This window comes from Plecotus auritus, assembly GCF_963455305.1.
Source record: "Plecotus auritus genome assembly, chromosome: 4".
Classification (NCBI taxonomy): domain Eukaryota; kingdom Metazoa; phylum Chordata; class Mammalia; order Chiroptera; family Vespertilionidae; genus Plecotus; species Plecotus auritus.
In genome coordinates, this window is record NC_137775.1 from 68077743 (window position 1) to 68093437 (window position 15695).

Consider the following 15695-nt stretch of genomic DNA (forward strand, 5'->3'; position numbering starts at 1 on the left):
TATATATATATATATATATATATATATATATTAAAAAAAAAAAAAAAAAAACACGGTAGATTTCTATTATGATGCTAGGAACTGTGGTCTGTGTCCAGGATTGAAGAAAAATAAAAAAGTACTACACTTTTCAGATCAAGTGCTGAAGTCACATCTCTCAGGTTCATCCAGGATTAACTCACTCGGAATTAACTCTAACTCTGAATGTGATCGTTTCTGGACAAATAGGATTACAGTGCTATTGGAGCACCCAGGAAATAGAGAAAAAGATAAATGTGCAATGTACTTAATCTCTTTTCTCTGATCTTTAATCTGAAATGGACAATATGAATGATCTTTACAAAGGAATTTTATTGGATTCCATTAGCAAATATTTTATTAAGTACTAGAGGCCCGGTGCACGAAATTCATGCAGTGGGGGGTGCCCTCAGCCCAGCCTGCACCCTCTCCAATCTGGGACCCCTCGTTTAAACGGGCAGTCAGACATCCCTCTCACAATCCAGGACTGCTGGCTTCCAACTGCTCGCCTGCCTGCCTTCCTGATTGCTCCTAACCGCTTCTGCCTGCCAGCCTGATCACCCCCTAACCCAGGGGTGGGCAAACTTTTTAACTCGAGGGCCACAATGGGTTCTTAAACTGGACCGGAGGGCCGGAACAAAAGCATGGATGGAGTGTTTGTGTGAACTAATATAAATTCAAAGTAAAGGAGCGGAGGGGAGAGCAAGAGAACCCTCCGCTCTTTCGGCTCCGCGGGCCGGATAGAACAGCCGAATGGGCCGGATCCGGCCCGCGAGCCATAGTTTGTCCACGGCTGCCCTAACCACTCCCCTGCCAGCCTGATTGATGCCTAACTGCTCCCCTGCCAGCCTGTTTGCCCCCAACTGCCCTCCCCTGCAGGCCTGGTCACCCCTAACTGCCCTCCCCTGCAGGCTTGATCGCCCCCAACTGCCCTCCCTTGCAGGCCTGGTCCCTCCCAACTGCCCTCCCTGCTGGCCATCTTGTGGTGGCCATCTTGTGTCCACATGGGGGCAGGATCTTTGACCACATGGGGGCAGCCATCTTGTGTGTTGGAGTGATGGTCAATCTGCATATTGCTCTTTTATTAGATAGGATAGAGGCCTGGTGCACAGGTGGAGGCCAGCTGGTTTGCCCTGAAGGGTGTCCCAGATCAGGGTTGGGGTTCCCTTGGGGCGTGGGGCGGCGTGGGTGAGGGGCCTGTGGTGGTTTGCAGGCCGGCCACGCCCCCTGGCGACCCAGGCGGAGGCCCTGGTATCTGGGGTTTATTTATCTTCTACAATTGAAACTTTGTAGCCTGGAGCGGAGCCAAGCCTTCTGCTTGCTCCATGGCAGCAGCCATTTCTGTTGGGATTTATGTATCTTCTATAATTGAAACTTTGTAGCCTTTATCAGAGGCCTGGGCTGGCCAGGGCTGCAGAAACTTGGCTTCCTCCATCGCCGCGGGAAACCCTAGCCTCCTGCTCTTTCCAGCTCCGTGGCTGCCGCCATTTCTGTTTGGATTTATGTATCTTCTATCATTGAAACTTTATAGCCTTGAGTGGAGGCCTAGGCTGGCAAGGGCAGGCGGAAAGCTTGGCTTCCTCCATTGCTGGGGAAACCCAAGCCTCCCTCCTGCTCTCTGTGGCCATAGCCATCTTGGTTGGGCTTATTTGCATATTCGCTCCTGATTGGCTGGTGGGCGTGGCTTGTGGGTGTGGCGGAGTGATGGTTAATTTGCATATTGCTCTTTTATTAGATAGGATTTTGCATCTGTGTTCATGAGAAATAGTTTGTGATTTTCTTGCAATGACTTCATCTAGTTTGGTATTAGTTCAATGCTGGCCTCATAGAATGAATTAGGAAGTTTTCCCTCTGTTTCTATTTTCTAGAAGATATTATAGAAAATTTGTATAAGTTTTTAGCCCTAGCTGGTTTGGCTCAGTGGTTAGAGCGTTGGCCTGTGCATCAAAGGGTCCCAGGTTCAATTCCAGTCAAGGGCACATGCCCAGGGTTGCTTTTGCAGGAGGCAGCCAATCAATGATTCTCTCTCATCATTGATGTTTCTATCTCTCCCTTCCTCTCAGAAATCAATTTAAAAAAATTTAAAAAAAAAGAAAATTGGTATAAGTTTTTAAATGTTTGTTAGAATTCACCAGTGAAACATTTATGTCTGATACTTTCTTTTTGCAAAGTCATTAATTATTGACTCAATTTTTAAAATAAATATAGGCATATTCAATATTATCTGTGCTTTAATATAGTAATTCATTTTGCTCTTCTCTTTTCCTATGTTTAATATGAACTCTACTTACTTTATGTCTAACATGTCTCATGAGCTAATATCTATGCTTAGTTTCATTTATCTTCATTTGTTTCTCATGTTCTCTACATAGCAGACTTATTATTAAAATAGCAAACACAGCCCTGACTGGTTTGGCTCAGTGGATAGAGCATCGGCCTGTGGACTGAAGGGTCCCAGGTTTGATTCCGGTCAAGGGCATGTACCTTGGTTGCGGGCACATCCCCAGTAGGGGGTGTGCAGGAGGCAGCTGATAGATGTTTCTCTCTCATTGATGTTTCTAACTCTCTATCCCTCTCCCTTCCTCTCTGTAAAAAAATCAATAAAATATATTTAAAATAGCAAACATACATGGCAATCTACATCATGAGTATTATTTCCTAATCTTCTTTCTATACCATGAGTCATTTTTTAAAGTATATTTTATTGATTTTTTACAGAGAGAAAGGGAGAGGGATAGAGAGTTAGAAAGTTAGAAACATCGGTGAGAGAGAAGCATCAATCAGCTGCCTCCTGCACACTCCCTACTGGGTATGTACCGGCAACCAAGGTACATGCCCTTGACCTGAATCGAACCTGGGACCCTTGAGTCCTCAGGCCAACGCTTTATCCACTGAGCCAAACCGGTTAGGGCCCATGAGTCATTTTTTAGTAGTTCTGGGTTGGAGTGCTTCTTCCTGAATATTTCTTTGATTTGGAAAGATGATTCTTAGCATTTAGTCAGGATGCCTTTTAATTGCACCCCTTCACCTTGCTAGCCATCACAGTGGCAGATTTCTTCGATGCAGTGGTGTTTCCAAGTACACTATGAGGCAAGATATCCCAGAGCTCACAGGACAGACCAAATCACACAGTTATTGAATCAATTTAAAACATTCAGTGAGAAGCAAGTGAAAAGAGAGATTGAATAAGTTAACACACAAGTTAGGCTGCAGGCAGGATCAAAAGACGACACTACATGAATCCTGTGTTATGCAATGTTCATGTCTTTTCTCTGCTACATCAGCCTTTGGAGTTTGAGGAAGGGCAGAAGGGAACATGTGCTGTTCAAGTGGAGATACCCAGAAGCATGTATACCTGGCCACAGCTGTAACTTGCTAACATGATGAGCAGCTGTGAATTTTATCTTATGTCTCTGGGCAGAGGAAACATCAGACCAAGATGGGTGTTACCAAAGGTTTAAGGCATGAACATTTGGTGCCTCGTGAATGTTGGGTACTATTTGTTTTTCTATAGCAAAACTGAATCTTCTTATGTAATACAACAAACATACTTTATATTCCATTTACTTCAAAAAGAGTAAATAATTCCCTTCTGGTCCCCAATCTGGGCAGAAGTAAACTTTGCTACTTTCAATCAAGCCAAGCCATGGTCCCAGTTCGGTAGACGATGTTAATTCAGCACAGAACTTTGTTGAGGCTCAGAGGAGGAAACAGGTGATAAATCAGGGGCTTACATCAAGAGAAGGTATAGAAAAAGGAAAATGAAATACCAGCTCACTAGTAAGTTCAATACTAAAGTGAAAGAAACAAACAAAAAGACTAAAGTGAAAGACTAGGAAATTCTTTTCTAGAAAAAAAATGTAGTGAGAGAAAAAAGAATGTAGTGGGAAAAGTGACTTAAAGAGGTCAAACTGAGCGAAAAGCAACAAGAAAATGGCTAAATTACAGGTTAACTAATACTCTGGAAGGGGAATAAAGGGACATGACCAATGCAAGTAAAAGTTTTATTTTGTAAGCATGAATTAAAAGCAAGTGACATGAGCCCAGCAGGTGTGGGTTGACCCATGAATCAGGAGGTCACGGTTCGATTCCGGGACAGGGCACATGCTTGGGTTTTGTGCTCAATCTCTAGCAGAGGGCTTGCAGGAGGCAGCAATCGGTGATTCTCATCACTGATGTTTCTATCCCTCTCTCCCTCTCTCTGAACTCAATTAAAAAAACACACAAACATATGTTTTTTAAAAAGCAAGTGACATGAAGTTCCAAACACAAATATTATATCAAAGGTTTCCTGGAAATCTAAGTTAATTAGCCAAAAATAATCTATGAGGAACCTCCCCCCACCCCCCACACCTAAAACAGAATGTAAAGACTATCAGATGAAATGGCTCAAATTAAAGGATGAAAGCAAAATCCTATCATATCTCCTTTGATGTTCTCAAAATCCAAAATGGCTTCCCTCATCCTTCACCTGGAAAGATGAGAGAAGGGGCTAGGATGCAGGTGAATGGCCCACTAGGAGCCAATTTTCTCATCTGAAAAGACAGTGAGGGTGGGTTGAAAGAATCCATTCAGCTACACCACTGTTTCCTCTTCCCAGGTCTGTTTTCTCTTCCCTGGAACCCCCCCTTCCAGCCAAATAAGAAAACACATGAGTCCTATTAAATGCATGGTTAGGAAAAGAAGTAATTTCAAGGTGGGTATCTTTTATACTCATTCCTACTTCTTAGGGTCTATTATAAAGGTTGAGGCCTATGTTAAAAAAGAGAGAGAGAGAGAGAGAGAGAGAGAGAGAGAGAGAGAGAGAGAGAGAGAATATAGTCGTTAAAGGAAATTCTCTAGCAGATAATTTTGTCAAAAAAGCAACTTTAAGGTTATAATCCTATTGCACCCTTCAAAAGATTAATATATGGAGGGATTCAAAGAAGACATTATAAAATATCAACATTTAGTCCCTGATTTTGAAAAGGAGGAATGGAAAAAAAATTGGTTGTACCCTTTACTCAGTCTTTGGCACTCTCAGTATGGCCACTTGGTGGCTCCAGATGATTTTAAGTAGCTATTAGCTAAATGTATCCATAAAACCATCCATCATGGAACAGACAAATTTGTTATTATCTTATTTTTATTTTTTTTATATATTTTATTGATATTTTACAGAGAGGAAGCGAGAGGGATAGAGAGCTAGAAACATCGATGAGAGAGAAACATCGATCAGCTGCCTCCTGCATACCTCCCACTAGGGATGTGCCCGCAACCAAGGTACATGCCCTTGACCGGAATCAAACCCGGGACCCTTCAGTCCGCAGGCCGACGCTCTATCCACTGAGCCAAACCGGTTTCGGCTTGTTATTATCTTAAGTCAGCATTGATGGGGAAACTTCATAAAGACAGCTGAGATTATTTTCAGATTATGTATCCCCTGTCAACAACATAATTCTTTTTTTGTTTTAATATATTTTATTGATTTTTTACAGAGAGGAAGGGAGAGGGATAGAGAGTTAGAAACATCAATGAGAGAGAAACATCGATCAGCTGCCTCCTGCATACCCCCTAGTGGGGATGTGCCCGCAACCAAGGTACATGCCCTTGACCGGAATCGAACCTGGGACCCTTCAGTCCACAGGCTGACGCTCCATCCACTGAGCCAAACCTGTTTCGGCAACAACGTAATTCTTAAAAAATTGCAAAGGTGGGACAAGACCTGGAACCAGAGCCTCAAGGACCTTTGACAGTGATTTGTTAAATATCTCCTTACAACTTTACTTTCCTCATTTTAACCATTTTTTTTTCTATCAGTGACATACATTTTGATATTATTATTTGGTACAAAAATTGGTATTATGTCTTCTTTATGCTTTGTAACATTTTTCATTGTATAGAGAGATTTCATCCTTAGAGTTGGAGGTTACAAGAAGTGAAGTAATGAAGAACAAAGCTTCGCAATGAGAAATTACAAAACCAATTCACTCACGTACTTTACTGTCTGAACCCAAAGCCCCTTAGACTGGTTCCTCCAGGGCTAAGCAAAGAAAATGAAAGCAGCCCTGGCCGGTTTTGCTCAGTGGATAGAGCATTGGCCTGCAGACTGAAGGGTCCCAGGTTCGATTCCGGTCAAGGGCACATGGTTGGGTTGTGGGCTTGGTCCCCAGTAGGGGGCGTGCAAGAGGCAGCCGACCCATGATTCTCTCTCATCAATGATGTTTCTATCTCTCTCTCCCTCTTCCTTCCTCTCTGAAATCAATAAAAATATATTTAAAAACAACAACAACACAAATGTATTTAAAAAAGATAAGAAAAAAAAATTAAAGCACATGATCCACTGGAAGTCTTCTTGGTACAAGAGTTTTAATAACTTGCATTCAGTCACACAGCTAGAAAATGTTGGAGCCAGAATGAAAACCATGCCCACCTCCCACTCATCAGAGCCAAATTAGGAAGCCTTGGAGATAACAGAGGGGCAAAACTGATTCATCTTGGCAGATTCTGCTAACTTCTAAAAACCTTTCTGTTTTGAAGCTGGCATGGGATCAGCAAGTAAAACTCAAGGCTTGCCAATTGTAGGAAACTTAATATGGGGTCTCTGCATAAGACCAGGACCCCAGATGACTATACTTCCAAAATGAAACTAAATCAGAATTAAATGTTGCCATCCAGATGGAAATGTCAAAGAACATAGTCTTGACTTTGCCTTTCTCAATTATGTCTTGACCTAATAATTAATTACTACAAATCAGCCTTGTGACTAACTCATTCTATGTGTAAGAGTCTGAAATTTTCCAAGTGATAATGTGAAGTGGCCTCAGGTTGAATGCATCTTTGAGAGAATGGCTCAAGCAAAAAAATATCATTTTATAAAAAGATGACATTATCTCCCTACCTAATGCCAATTTTAAAAATTAACCCCAGGTGGTACAAAGATTTAAATGTTAAGATAGAAACTTCAGCATTCTTAGTAGAAAGTATAGTGAATTTTTTTTTTATAGCAAAGATGGAGATTTATTGAAGAACAAGTACAGACTCCCAAGTAGGGAGGGGGAAGAGTCCCCAGTATAGTGAATATTTTTAGACCTCCAGGCAGGAAAGGATTTCTTTCTTTCTTTTAAATATATCTTATTGATTTTTTACAGAGAGGAAGGGAGAGGGAGAGAGAGTTAGAAACATCTATGAGAGAGAAACATCAATCAGCTGCCTCCTGTACACCCCCTACTGGGGATGTGCCCGCAACCAAGGTACATGCCCTTGACCTGAATCGAACCTGGGACCCTTGAGTCCGCAGGCCGACACTCTACCCACTGAGCCAAACTGGTTAGGGCAGGAAATGATTTCTTAAGCAAGACACTTACTATAAAGATTGATGAATTTCACTGCATTAAAATTAAAATTTTTATTCATCAAAAGACAACTTAAAGAAACTGAGAAGACAATTTAAACTAGAAGATATTGAGAATACACAGAACTCACAAAGGATTAGTAAGAGATTGAAGAATACATTAAAGAAAATACTTTCACATATTTATATTCTCAATACTTGTTTTTTACAATGTGCATTCATTATTATGTGATTTTTATTTATTTATTTATATTATTTTTCTAAATCTTCACATGAGAATACTTTTTCCATTGATCTTTAGAGAAAGAGAGAGAGAGAGAGAGAAACATCAATTGGCTGCTCCTGCATGCCCCTTACTAGGGATTGAGCCTGACACCCTGGCATGTGCACTGACCTGGAATCCAACCAATGATCTATCTCTTGGTGCATGGGACAACACTCAGCCAACTGCGCCACACTGGCCAGGGCTATTATGTTGATTTTTAAAATTAAATTGAAGAAGTGAAAACATCCACTAAAGTTAGATTCAACACCTTCTCTTATACAAATTATCTATTGTTAACTGTTGATACCTAGATGATGTGGATGAGGGAATTTAGTATACTAATACTATCTCCCTTATACAAATGATCAAAAATGTCCATTAAAATGATTTAAAAAACAACAGCACAAAGCTAGTTGTAAGAACAAAACAGTTTGTACAGCAGCTGCTATCTATCCTAAAACAACTACCAAATAATATTTCTAGAGATGCATTAGAAAAAGTATACAAACATGCATGGAATGATATAGACCAGCTTCCGGAGAATGATATCCTGCGGAGAAAGGAAAGATATTTGAGTGATATCTATTTTAAATAGGAGAAAAGTGAGGCAATGTGGGAAAATGTTAACATATTGTAGGGGTGTTGTTCATGGGTGTTTATTATATAACTTTTTGAATGTGTGAAATCTTTTATAATTTAAAGTTTTACCTAAAATTAAAAACATTGGTAAGAAATGTACATCCATAATAGCTGTTTTAGGATTTTGGAAATAAATGGAATTTGTCTATACTTGCTACATATTCTACAAGGAACAGCTTTGACTTTTATATTTTAAAACACGAAACACTTGCTTGAATGATTTAGAAGTAGTAACTAACCGATCAGAACATAACAGGAAGCAGAAGAGAGAAAAATGTAGATTCAACGAGCCTGCCCTCAGCCTGACTTACCTGCCAACCTCTGGAAGGTGGCACAGAAACCTTAATCTAGGCACTGAAAGTGATTTCCAGTCAACATAGTCTCCAATGCAAACCACACTGTTAGTCAGCTCTGTGCGGGGCAGGAGTCTTGGAGGCCAGGTGATACCTTACTTGTGCAGATGACCTCTGAGACCCAGCTGGAGCCAAATAAAGACTAATTCAAGGTCCCAAAGGAAGTCCTGGTGATTGAGGCAGAGCAGGAAGCGCCCTAGGGAGCCTGCAGGCCCTGGGGCCCAGTGTCAATTGGGCTGGGGGTGGGGGTAATGCTAGAAGGGGCGGGGCTGCACGGAGACCCTAAAAGGGGGCACAGGCTCCGCATGTGATTGGAGTTCTGTGAGAACCACTCGACCTCGCTCTAGAGCTGCAGGTCCCAGCATGGTCGACCAGCCAGGTGCTGTGGTCCAGGAGGACCCATGGATGTCAGCCCAGGCCCTGGACAGGCTGCTGAAGATGCCGCTTCCTCTACCACGGATTCGCACCCGGCCCTGGTGGTTTCCTGCGCTGGAGCTGAGAGACCCCTTGGTGTTTTACCTGGAGGCATGTCTGGCCGACCCCATCTTCGGTGAGCGAGCCGGGGTGTGCAGGTGGCCTCGTCCCCTCCAGTCTGAGAGAGGCCGGGCAGGGCACCTCTCTACAGTCTTTCCCAAATTCGAGGGCCACCTTTGACGCCAGGATGCCGCCGCCGACGGCGTTCCCTTCAAATCTGCCTCCTCTTGACCTTCGACCATGCCACCCCTCAGCCTCTCTTTTCCTGTTTAGGCAAAGACGGAGTCATGATTCCGGAAATAGAGTGGATGAACCAGGTCCTGCTGACTGTGGAAACAGTGAACTCCGGGAGCTTAATCGAAATCACTATTTTCGGACAGCCCCGTGTACAAAATAGGGTGAAAAGCGTGCTCCTGAGCCTGGCAGCAAGGCACCGGGAAAACCGCGTCCGAGGTGAGGCTCTTTGAAACCTGCATGTGGAGGGAGTCCAGGTGAACCACCTGGCCACACCTGGCTTCCTTCCAGCCTCTCTTAGCTTCCCAGTACTTTTGCAAGTTCCCAACTCCAGTAGGCTGCCGGCAGCCCCCTGGGCATCCCTTTGTGCGGAGTCCAAGTAGGACCTTGGGGTAGTAAGCTGAGATCTGACACATTCAGGCCCATCACTGCCCATGTCACCTCAGTTTGATTATACAACTATTTCCAGATCCAAGTTCAGAACCTCCACCCAGAGAAATGGTGTTGCCAGCACCCCTTCCCCTCTTCCCCTCCCCTGCCCGCAACGACGGAGTAATTTGAAACAGCAAGCATTTTTGTTTATCCAGATGAGAAGATGAAACAACTTGAGAAGTTCTTGAAGGCCCGTGGGTCACCTCCTCCGACTCCCCAGTCTCCCCAGTCTCCTGTTGCCTGATATTGGCAGGAGCGTTATGAGAACCGACCTGCTCCTGCTCCTGAAGTTCAAAAGAAGCAAGTGTCCTTAAATCTCAGCTTCTTTCTTCCTTTTACTGGATGGATGGTGGTTTGATTATTCTGATGCAGATGTGAGTGCTGTTGTAATAAAATGAATTTCCTTTTTGTCCACTGGCATAACAATCTTTGCTCACTTAAAATTAAGCAAATTTACAAAAGATTGACAGTTCATGCATGTCTTTTTTGTGTGTGTGTGTGAGAGTTTATTTGAGCCAAACTGTGGACAGTTGCTGGGAAGCAGAACCTCAATGAATTGAGATAATGCTCCAGAGGAGGGAGGTTTCTCATCTATTTTTATACATTGTAATCAAAGGAGGCAACTAGGTGAGTTACATGAAATCCTTTGGGGATAGATTAGAGAGGCGGGAGAAAGCAAAGGGGAAACCTTTGGGATTGGATAAAAAGTAAAATGATAGACACATACTTAAGTGAGTGGAGGAATAATTAACATGATAACAATGAAGGAATTTGTGATATCTGTCCTGGAGCCCAGGCATGTTAGGTTGTGCCCCAAGGGGTCTGGAAAAAGGAAAGTTACAAGTTACCCAGACATTTCAAGGATATGTTGTCATAGATGCAAAAAGACAGATAGGCTCAGTTAAGGTAAAGGTTGACCTTGTCAGTAAAGATACCAACCTAGGAGGTGACCACTCAACATTACTGCTTTTAGTTAAAGTTTAATTTCAGACCATCCTTTGTGGTTACTTTAGGTCTCTGAGTTTGCAAGACAGCCATGCAGGCCTTTTCTGAGCTTATCAGGTTATTGTGCAGATAATCGAACCTGCCATCTTCTGGGATGATATGCCAACCAACTGAGCCCTTTCGTCCACACATTTCCCTTTTGGTCATAAATCAAACCAAAGGATTTGTGCATGTCTTGAGGTTCGGGGTAGATATAAGGACTAATAAGTGTGTGTTTTGTTTTGTTTTTTTTTGGTCTGTTTATTCGTTTCTACCATTTTGAAACTACTGTCTTATGATTTTTATGGTGTCAGTCAGTCCTTCATGCACAGGAGGTAGAGATGTAGGGTCAATATGCTTTGGAGTTTTGGGGTTTTTTTTTGTTTTTTGCATAATTTGTTCTCAAACTTGAACATGTGTGTAATCACCTTGAGAGCTTACTAAAAGTTTAATACTCCTCAAGTGATTCTGATTCAGTACATTGGGCCCATGAATTTGCATTTCTAACAAGTTCCTAGGTAATTCCAATTGGTGATTCTCCTTCAAGGCTCTCACTTAGAAGCTGCTGTGCATTTTCTTCTAGAGGGGTTCTTCCCTCTCTACACATGGGCGGGTGTTCTAACAGGAAAGCTAAGGCCATCAGCATTCATTCTGCTGGTGCTGAGATTCACCAGAGAACTGTGATCCTGGGCAGTTTGTCCTACAGAAGGTGTTCTGTCCCCAGGCTGGCTGGCTCCGCACCCCTTCCCAACCCCGGCCTGCAAAGGTGTCCTGAACCAGGGGATTTTTTTTTTTCTATTACCAGTGAAATAGTTATGACCAAATTGTGCAAAACAGCCTTAAACCCTTGCTGTCTCCACTTTCAGGAAGCAGATTTCTTGGGGGGCGAGGCAGCCAAGAGCTCTGTGGCTTCAGACACAAAGTTTGAGTTGATTTAACTCATGCACTTTCTTTACCCCTTAGCAGTAGTAAATTATTTTAGCTGTTTGCAAGGGTTTTTAAACACACACATGGCCCTAGCTGGTTTGGTTCAGTGGATGAGCGTCAGCCTGTGGACTGAAGGGTCCCAGGTTCAATTCCAGTCAAGGGCATGTACCTTGGTTGTGGGCACATCCCCACTAGGGGGTGTACAGGAGGCAGCTGATCGATGTTTCTAACTCTATCCCTCTCCCTTCCTCTCTGTAAAAAAATCAATAAAATATATTTTAAAAAATTAAACACACACGTGTCTTTGATTACAAGTGATAACCATCATTCCTAGTTTGCTTCTCATTTTTGGTCTATTAGGACTAATACTTTCTACCCCTTTACTTCTCAATTTTTTTTTTTTTTTTTGCATGAGAGAAATTGTTATATGTAGTTAAACCAATTATTTTCTGTGTGATTTTCCCCTCATCCTTACTTTAAAAAAAAAGTTTTGATTTTTAGAGGGAGAGGGGAGAGAAAAACATTGATGAGAAACATCATTGATCAGCTGCTTCCTTCACGCCCCCTGCTGGGTATCACACCTGCAACCCAGACCTAGAATCCGACTAGTGACCTCTTGGTGCATAGGCGGATGCTCAACCACTGAACCACGCTATTGGGGCCCTCATCCTAACTTTAAGCTTAGGAACTCCTGCTTTCTCTTATTCTGTAGATTTATTTATTTTAGGGAGGAAGGTAGGGGAGAGGTGCAGGGAGAAATCCACAACCTAGTATGTGCCCTGACAGATAATCGAACCTGCCACCTTCTGGGACTATATGCCAACCAACTGAGCCTCACCAGCCATGGTATTCTGTAGAAATCTGATAAATATTCCTGCAGGTTTTCCTATTGGGATTTCTCAAAACCATTGAACATTTTGGACTGGTATTTGGAGGAAGAGGGTTATGCTTAAAGTTTATTCCAATTTCCCCCAGATTAATCAAAATTAAATTATAAATGATCCTGCACTTCTTACCTCCCATTACCTCCAAATATGAGTGTATTTGGAGATAGGGCCTTTAAAGAGTTAATAAAAGTAAAATAAGGGCCAAAACCGGTTTGGCTCAGTGGATAGAGCGTCGGCCTGCAGACTGAAAGGTCCCAGGTTCGATTCCGGTCAAGGGCACGTAACTTGGTTGCGGGCACATCCCCAGTAGGAGGTGTGCAGGAGGCAGCTGATCGATGTTTCTCTCTCATCAATGTTTCTAACTCTCTATCCCTCTTCCTTCCTCTCTGTAAAAAATCAATAAAATATATTTTAAAAAAAAAAGTAAAATAAGGGTATATGGGTGGGCCTTTTCCCAATATAACTGGTGTCTTTATAAGAAGAAGAATATGGACACAAGATAGGTTGAGTACAGAGGAAAGACCATGTGAAGACATAGCAAGAGGGCAGCCATCTGCAAACTAAGAAGAGAGTCTTCAGAAGAAACCAAACGTGGAAATACCTTGATCTTGGATTTCTAGTCTCCAGAACTTTGAGAACAATAAATGTTGCTTAAGCCACCCAGTCTGTTATTTTGTTGTGTTTTCTCTCTCTCCCCCTTCCCCTTTCTCTAAAATCAATAAAAACATATCCTCAGGTGAGGACTAAAACAAAAACAAACCCCTTGTTATACAGGTGCTTCAGAAGGAGTCGGGAAGACTTTAAACAAGGTTTTCCTAGGTGTCTAGAGAAAAATTCCGATGAAGGTAAATAGTACAGATGTCTATTAACTAAATTGGAAGTATGAACAGAAGTACAGAGGCAGACATAACAGCTAGCCTGTCACATGCTCCACAGCTAAATCCTCGAGATTTTCCAGAGACTCCATAAACAACTGAAGTTGTACTGTCCACACTAAACTTTTCTGCCAGCCAGTTTACCTAGTCCCCCAATGTGCACTATTCACTGTTCTCAGACTCTGCAGTTTGTAATTTCCCTCATTTACAATTCTTTTGTTTTTGGATGATTCCTCAGGGTTAGGTCTAGGTTATATATATTTTGGCAAAAATACTAGATAAATCATATTGTGTCCTCAGTGCATCCCATCAGGAGGCACATGGTCTTGTATGCGTGTGTTTTGGTCCCACTGTTAGTCATATTTTAAAGGGCCCTGTTTTGATCAAAAGTATGGAGTTGAGGAATTCTGATGAGGGGGGAATCCAGCGCCAACCTGGCTTAAATGTCATTTAAAGAATAAAAGGAGCACTGTAGTGTACCTTAAGAAAACAGTATTTTTGGAGTCCATCTATATATACCTTTTTCCTCAATCATTTTTCTATCTATTTTAATAAGTTGCTTCATCTGGGAGGAAAAATGAGCAAGACTGCCAATTGAACTGTTGGTGTAGGCTTGCCCTTCCATAAAGTTAACATGGTTAAAATATTGGGGTAGATAATGAAAAAAATTTTTAAAGTGACACATGTGGACAAAATAGATTGGTAACACTGAGTTTGGTTAAGTATAGTGAAATAGCTTTCATACCATGTAGTGGAAAAATAAGTTGGTATGGCCATGTTGTAGAGCAGTTTGGCAGTATAAAATTTTAAATGTGCTCATTCTTTTTTTTTATATATATATTTTATTGATATTTTACAGAGAGGAAGGGAGAGGGATAGAGAGCTAGAAACATCGATGAGAGAGAAACATCGATCAGCTGCCTCCTGCACACCTCCCACTGGGGATGTGCCCGCAACCAAGGTACATGCCCCTGACCGGAATCGAACCCGGGACCCTTCAGTCCGCAGGCTGACGCTCTATCCACTGAGCCAAACCGGTTTCGGCAAAATGTGCTCATTCTTTAACCCAGCAATTCCACTTTTTGGAAATTCTCCCATAGACACAGTGTGTGGCAAAAGTAGGTCCCAGTGGAAAATAATAATACAAGAATAAACGGTTTTGGGTGCTCACAACTGTAAACCTACTTTTGCCACACCCCAACATGGACACAAAGAAGAAATTCAACACAACAGTTTGTAACTGAGAAATTTGGGGAACTAATCAACCAGCAGTAAGGGAAAGGTTCAAGTGTACTCATACTGAGGAAAACCAAGTTACTAGGAGAAAAAAAAGCTATGTGCAATTATGTAAAAGTACAAATTAAACAATTAAAAGTGATTTCTTGTAAAGGCAGATAGGGAGGAGTATAAGATACGGACTTTGGCCCTAACTGGTTTGGCTCAGTGGATAGAGCGTCGGCCTGCGGACTGAAGGGTCCCAGGTTCGATTCCGGTCAGGGGCATGTACCTTGGTTTCGGGCACATCCCCAGTAGAGGGTGTGTAGGAGGCAGCTAATCGATGTTTCTCTCTCATGGATGTTTCTAACTCTCTATCCCTCTTCCCTTCCTCACTGTAAAAAAAAAAAAAAAAAAAAAAAAAATCGATAAAATACTATAAAAAAAAAGATAGGGACTTTGATCAGTAATCTTATAAAGGAGAGAATCTGCAGTTCTGGTCATGTGGGTACTACTTAAAGGGGGGAAAAATCAACATTGAGTCTTGTTATACTCTGTAGCCTCAATTGAAACTTTGAGTCTACATTGAATTTGAGTTTTGAATAGAAGTACCTAGGATTTTCTTGCCTCTTCTAAAAAAATAGTTAATAACCTATTGTAAATACAACATTTTATCTTTGTTATTATAAAATAAATTATTTAAAATTGGAGTGATGTTAATGAAAAAACATTCAAACCTGTAAAGATTTTTTGTGTTTGAACCAAACTGTCCACAATTGCAGGGAAGCAGTATCTCAATGGATTGGGATAATGCTCCAGAGAATGGTGGTTTTTTATCTATTTTTATACATTGCAATCAAGGAGGGGACGTAGGTGGGTTACGTGAAATCCACTGGTGATAGTTTAAAGGGTGGAGAAAGCAAGGGAGGGGTGAACCTCAGGGGTTGGATAAAAAGTAAAATGATAGAAACACACTTAGGTGGGTGCAGGAATAATTAACATGAAAATGAAGGAATTTATTGTATCTGCCCTGGGGCCCAGGCACATTAAGTTGTGCTC

The 15695-nt window shown here is 41.9% G+C and overlaps 1 protein-coding gene across 1 annotated transcript; it reads left to right on the forward strand.

The window, feature by feature from the left end:
• Nucleotides 1–8971: 8971 nt before the first annotated feature.
• OOEP (oocyte expressed protein) lies at nucleotides 8972–9992 on the forward strand (the record flags this gene model as incomplete). Its single annotated transcript, XM_080665106.1, has 3 exons — nucleotides 8972–9158; nucleotides 9356–9535; nucleotides 9904–9992. 3 exons carry the CDS (start codon nucleotides 8972–8974, stop codon nucleotides 9990–9992), a joined length of 456 nt encoding a protein of 151 aa, XP_080521232.1.
• Between the last annotated feature and the right edge of the window lie 5703 nt (nucleotides 9993–15695).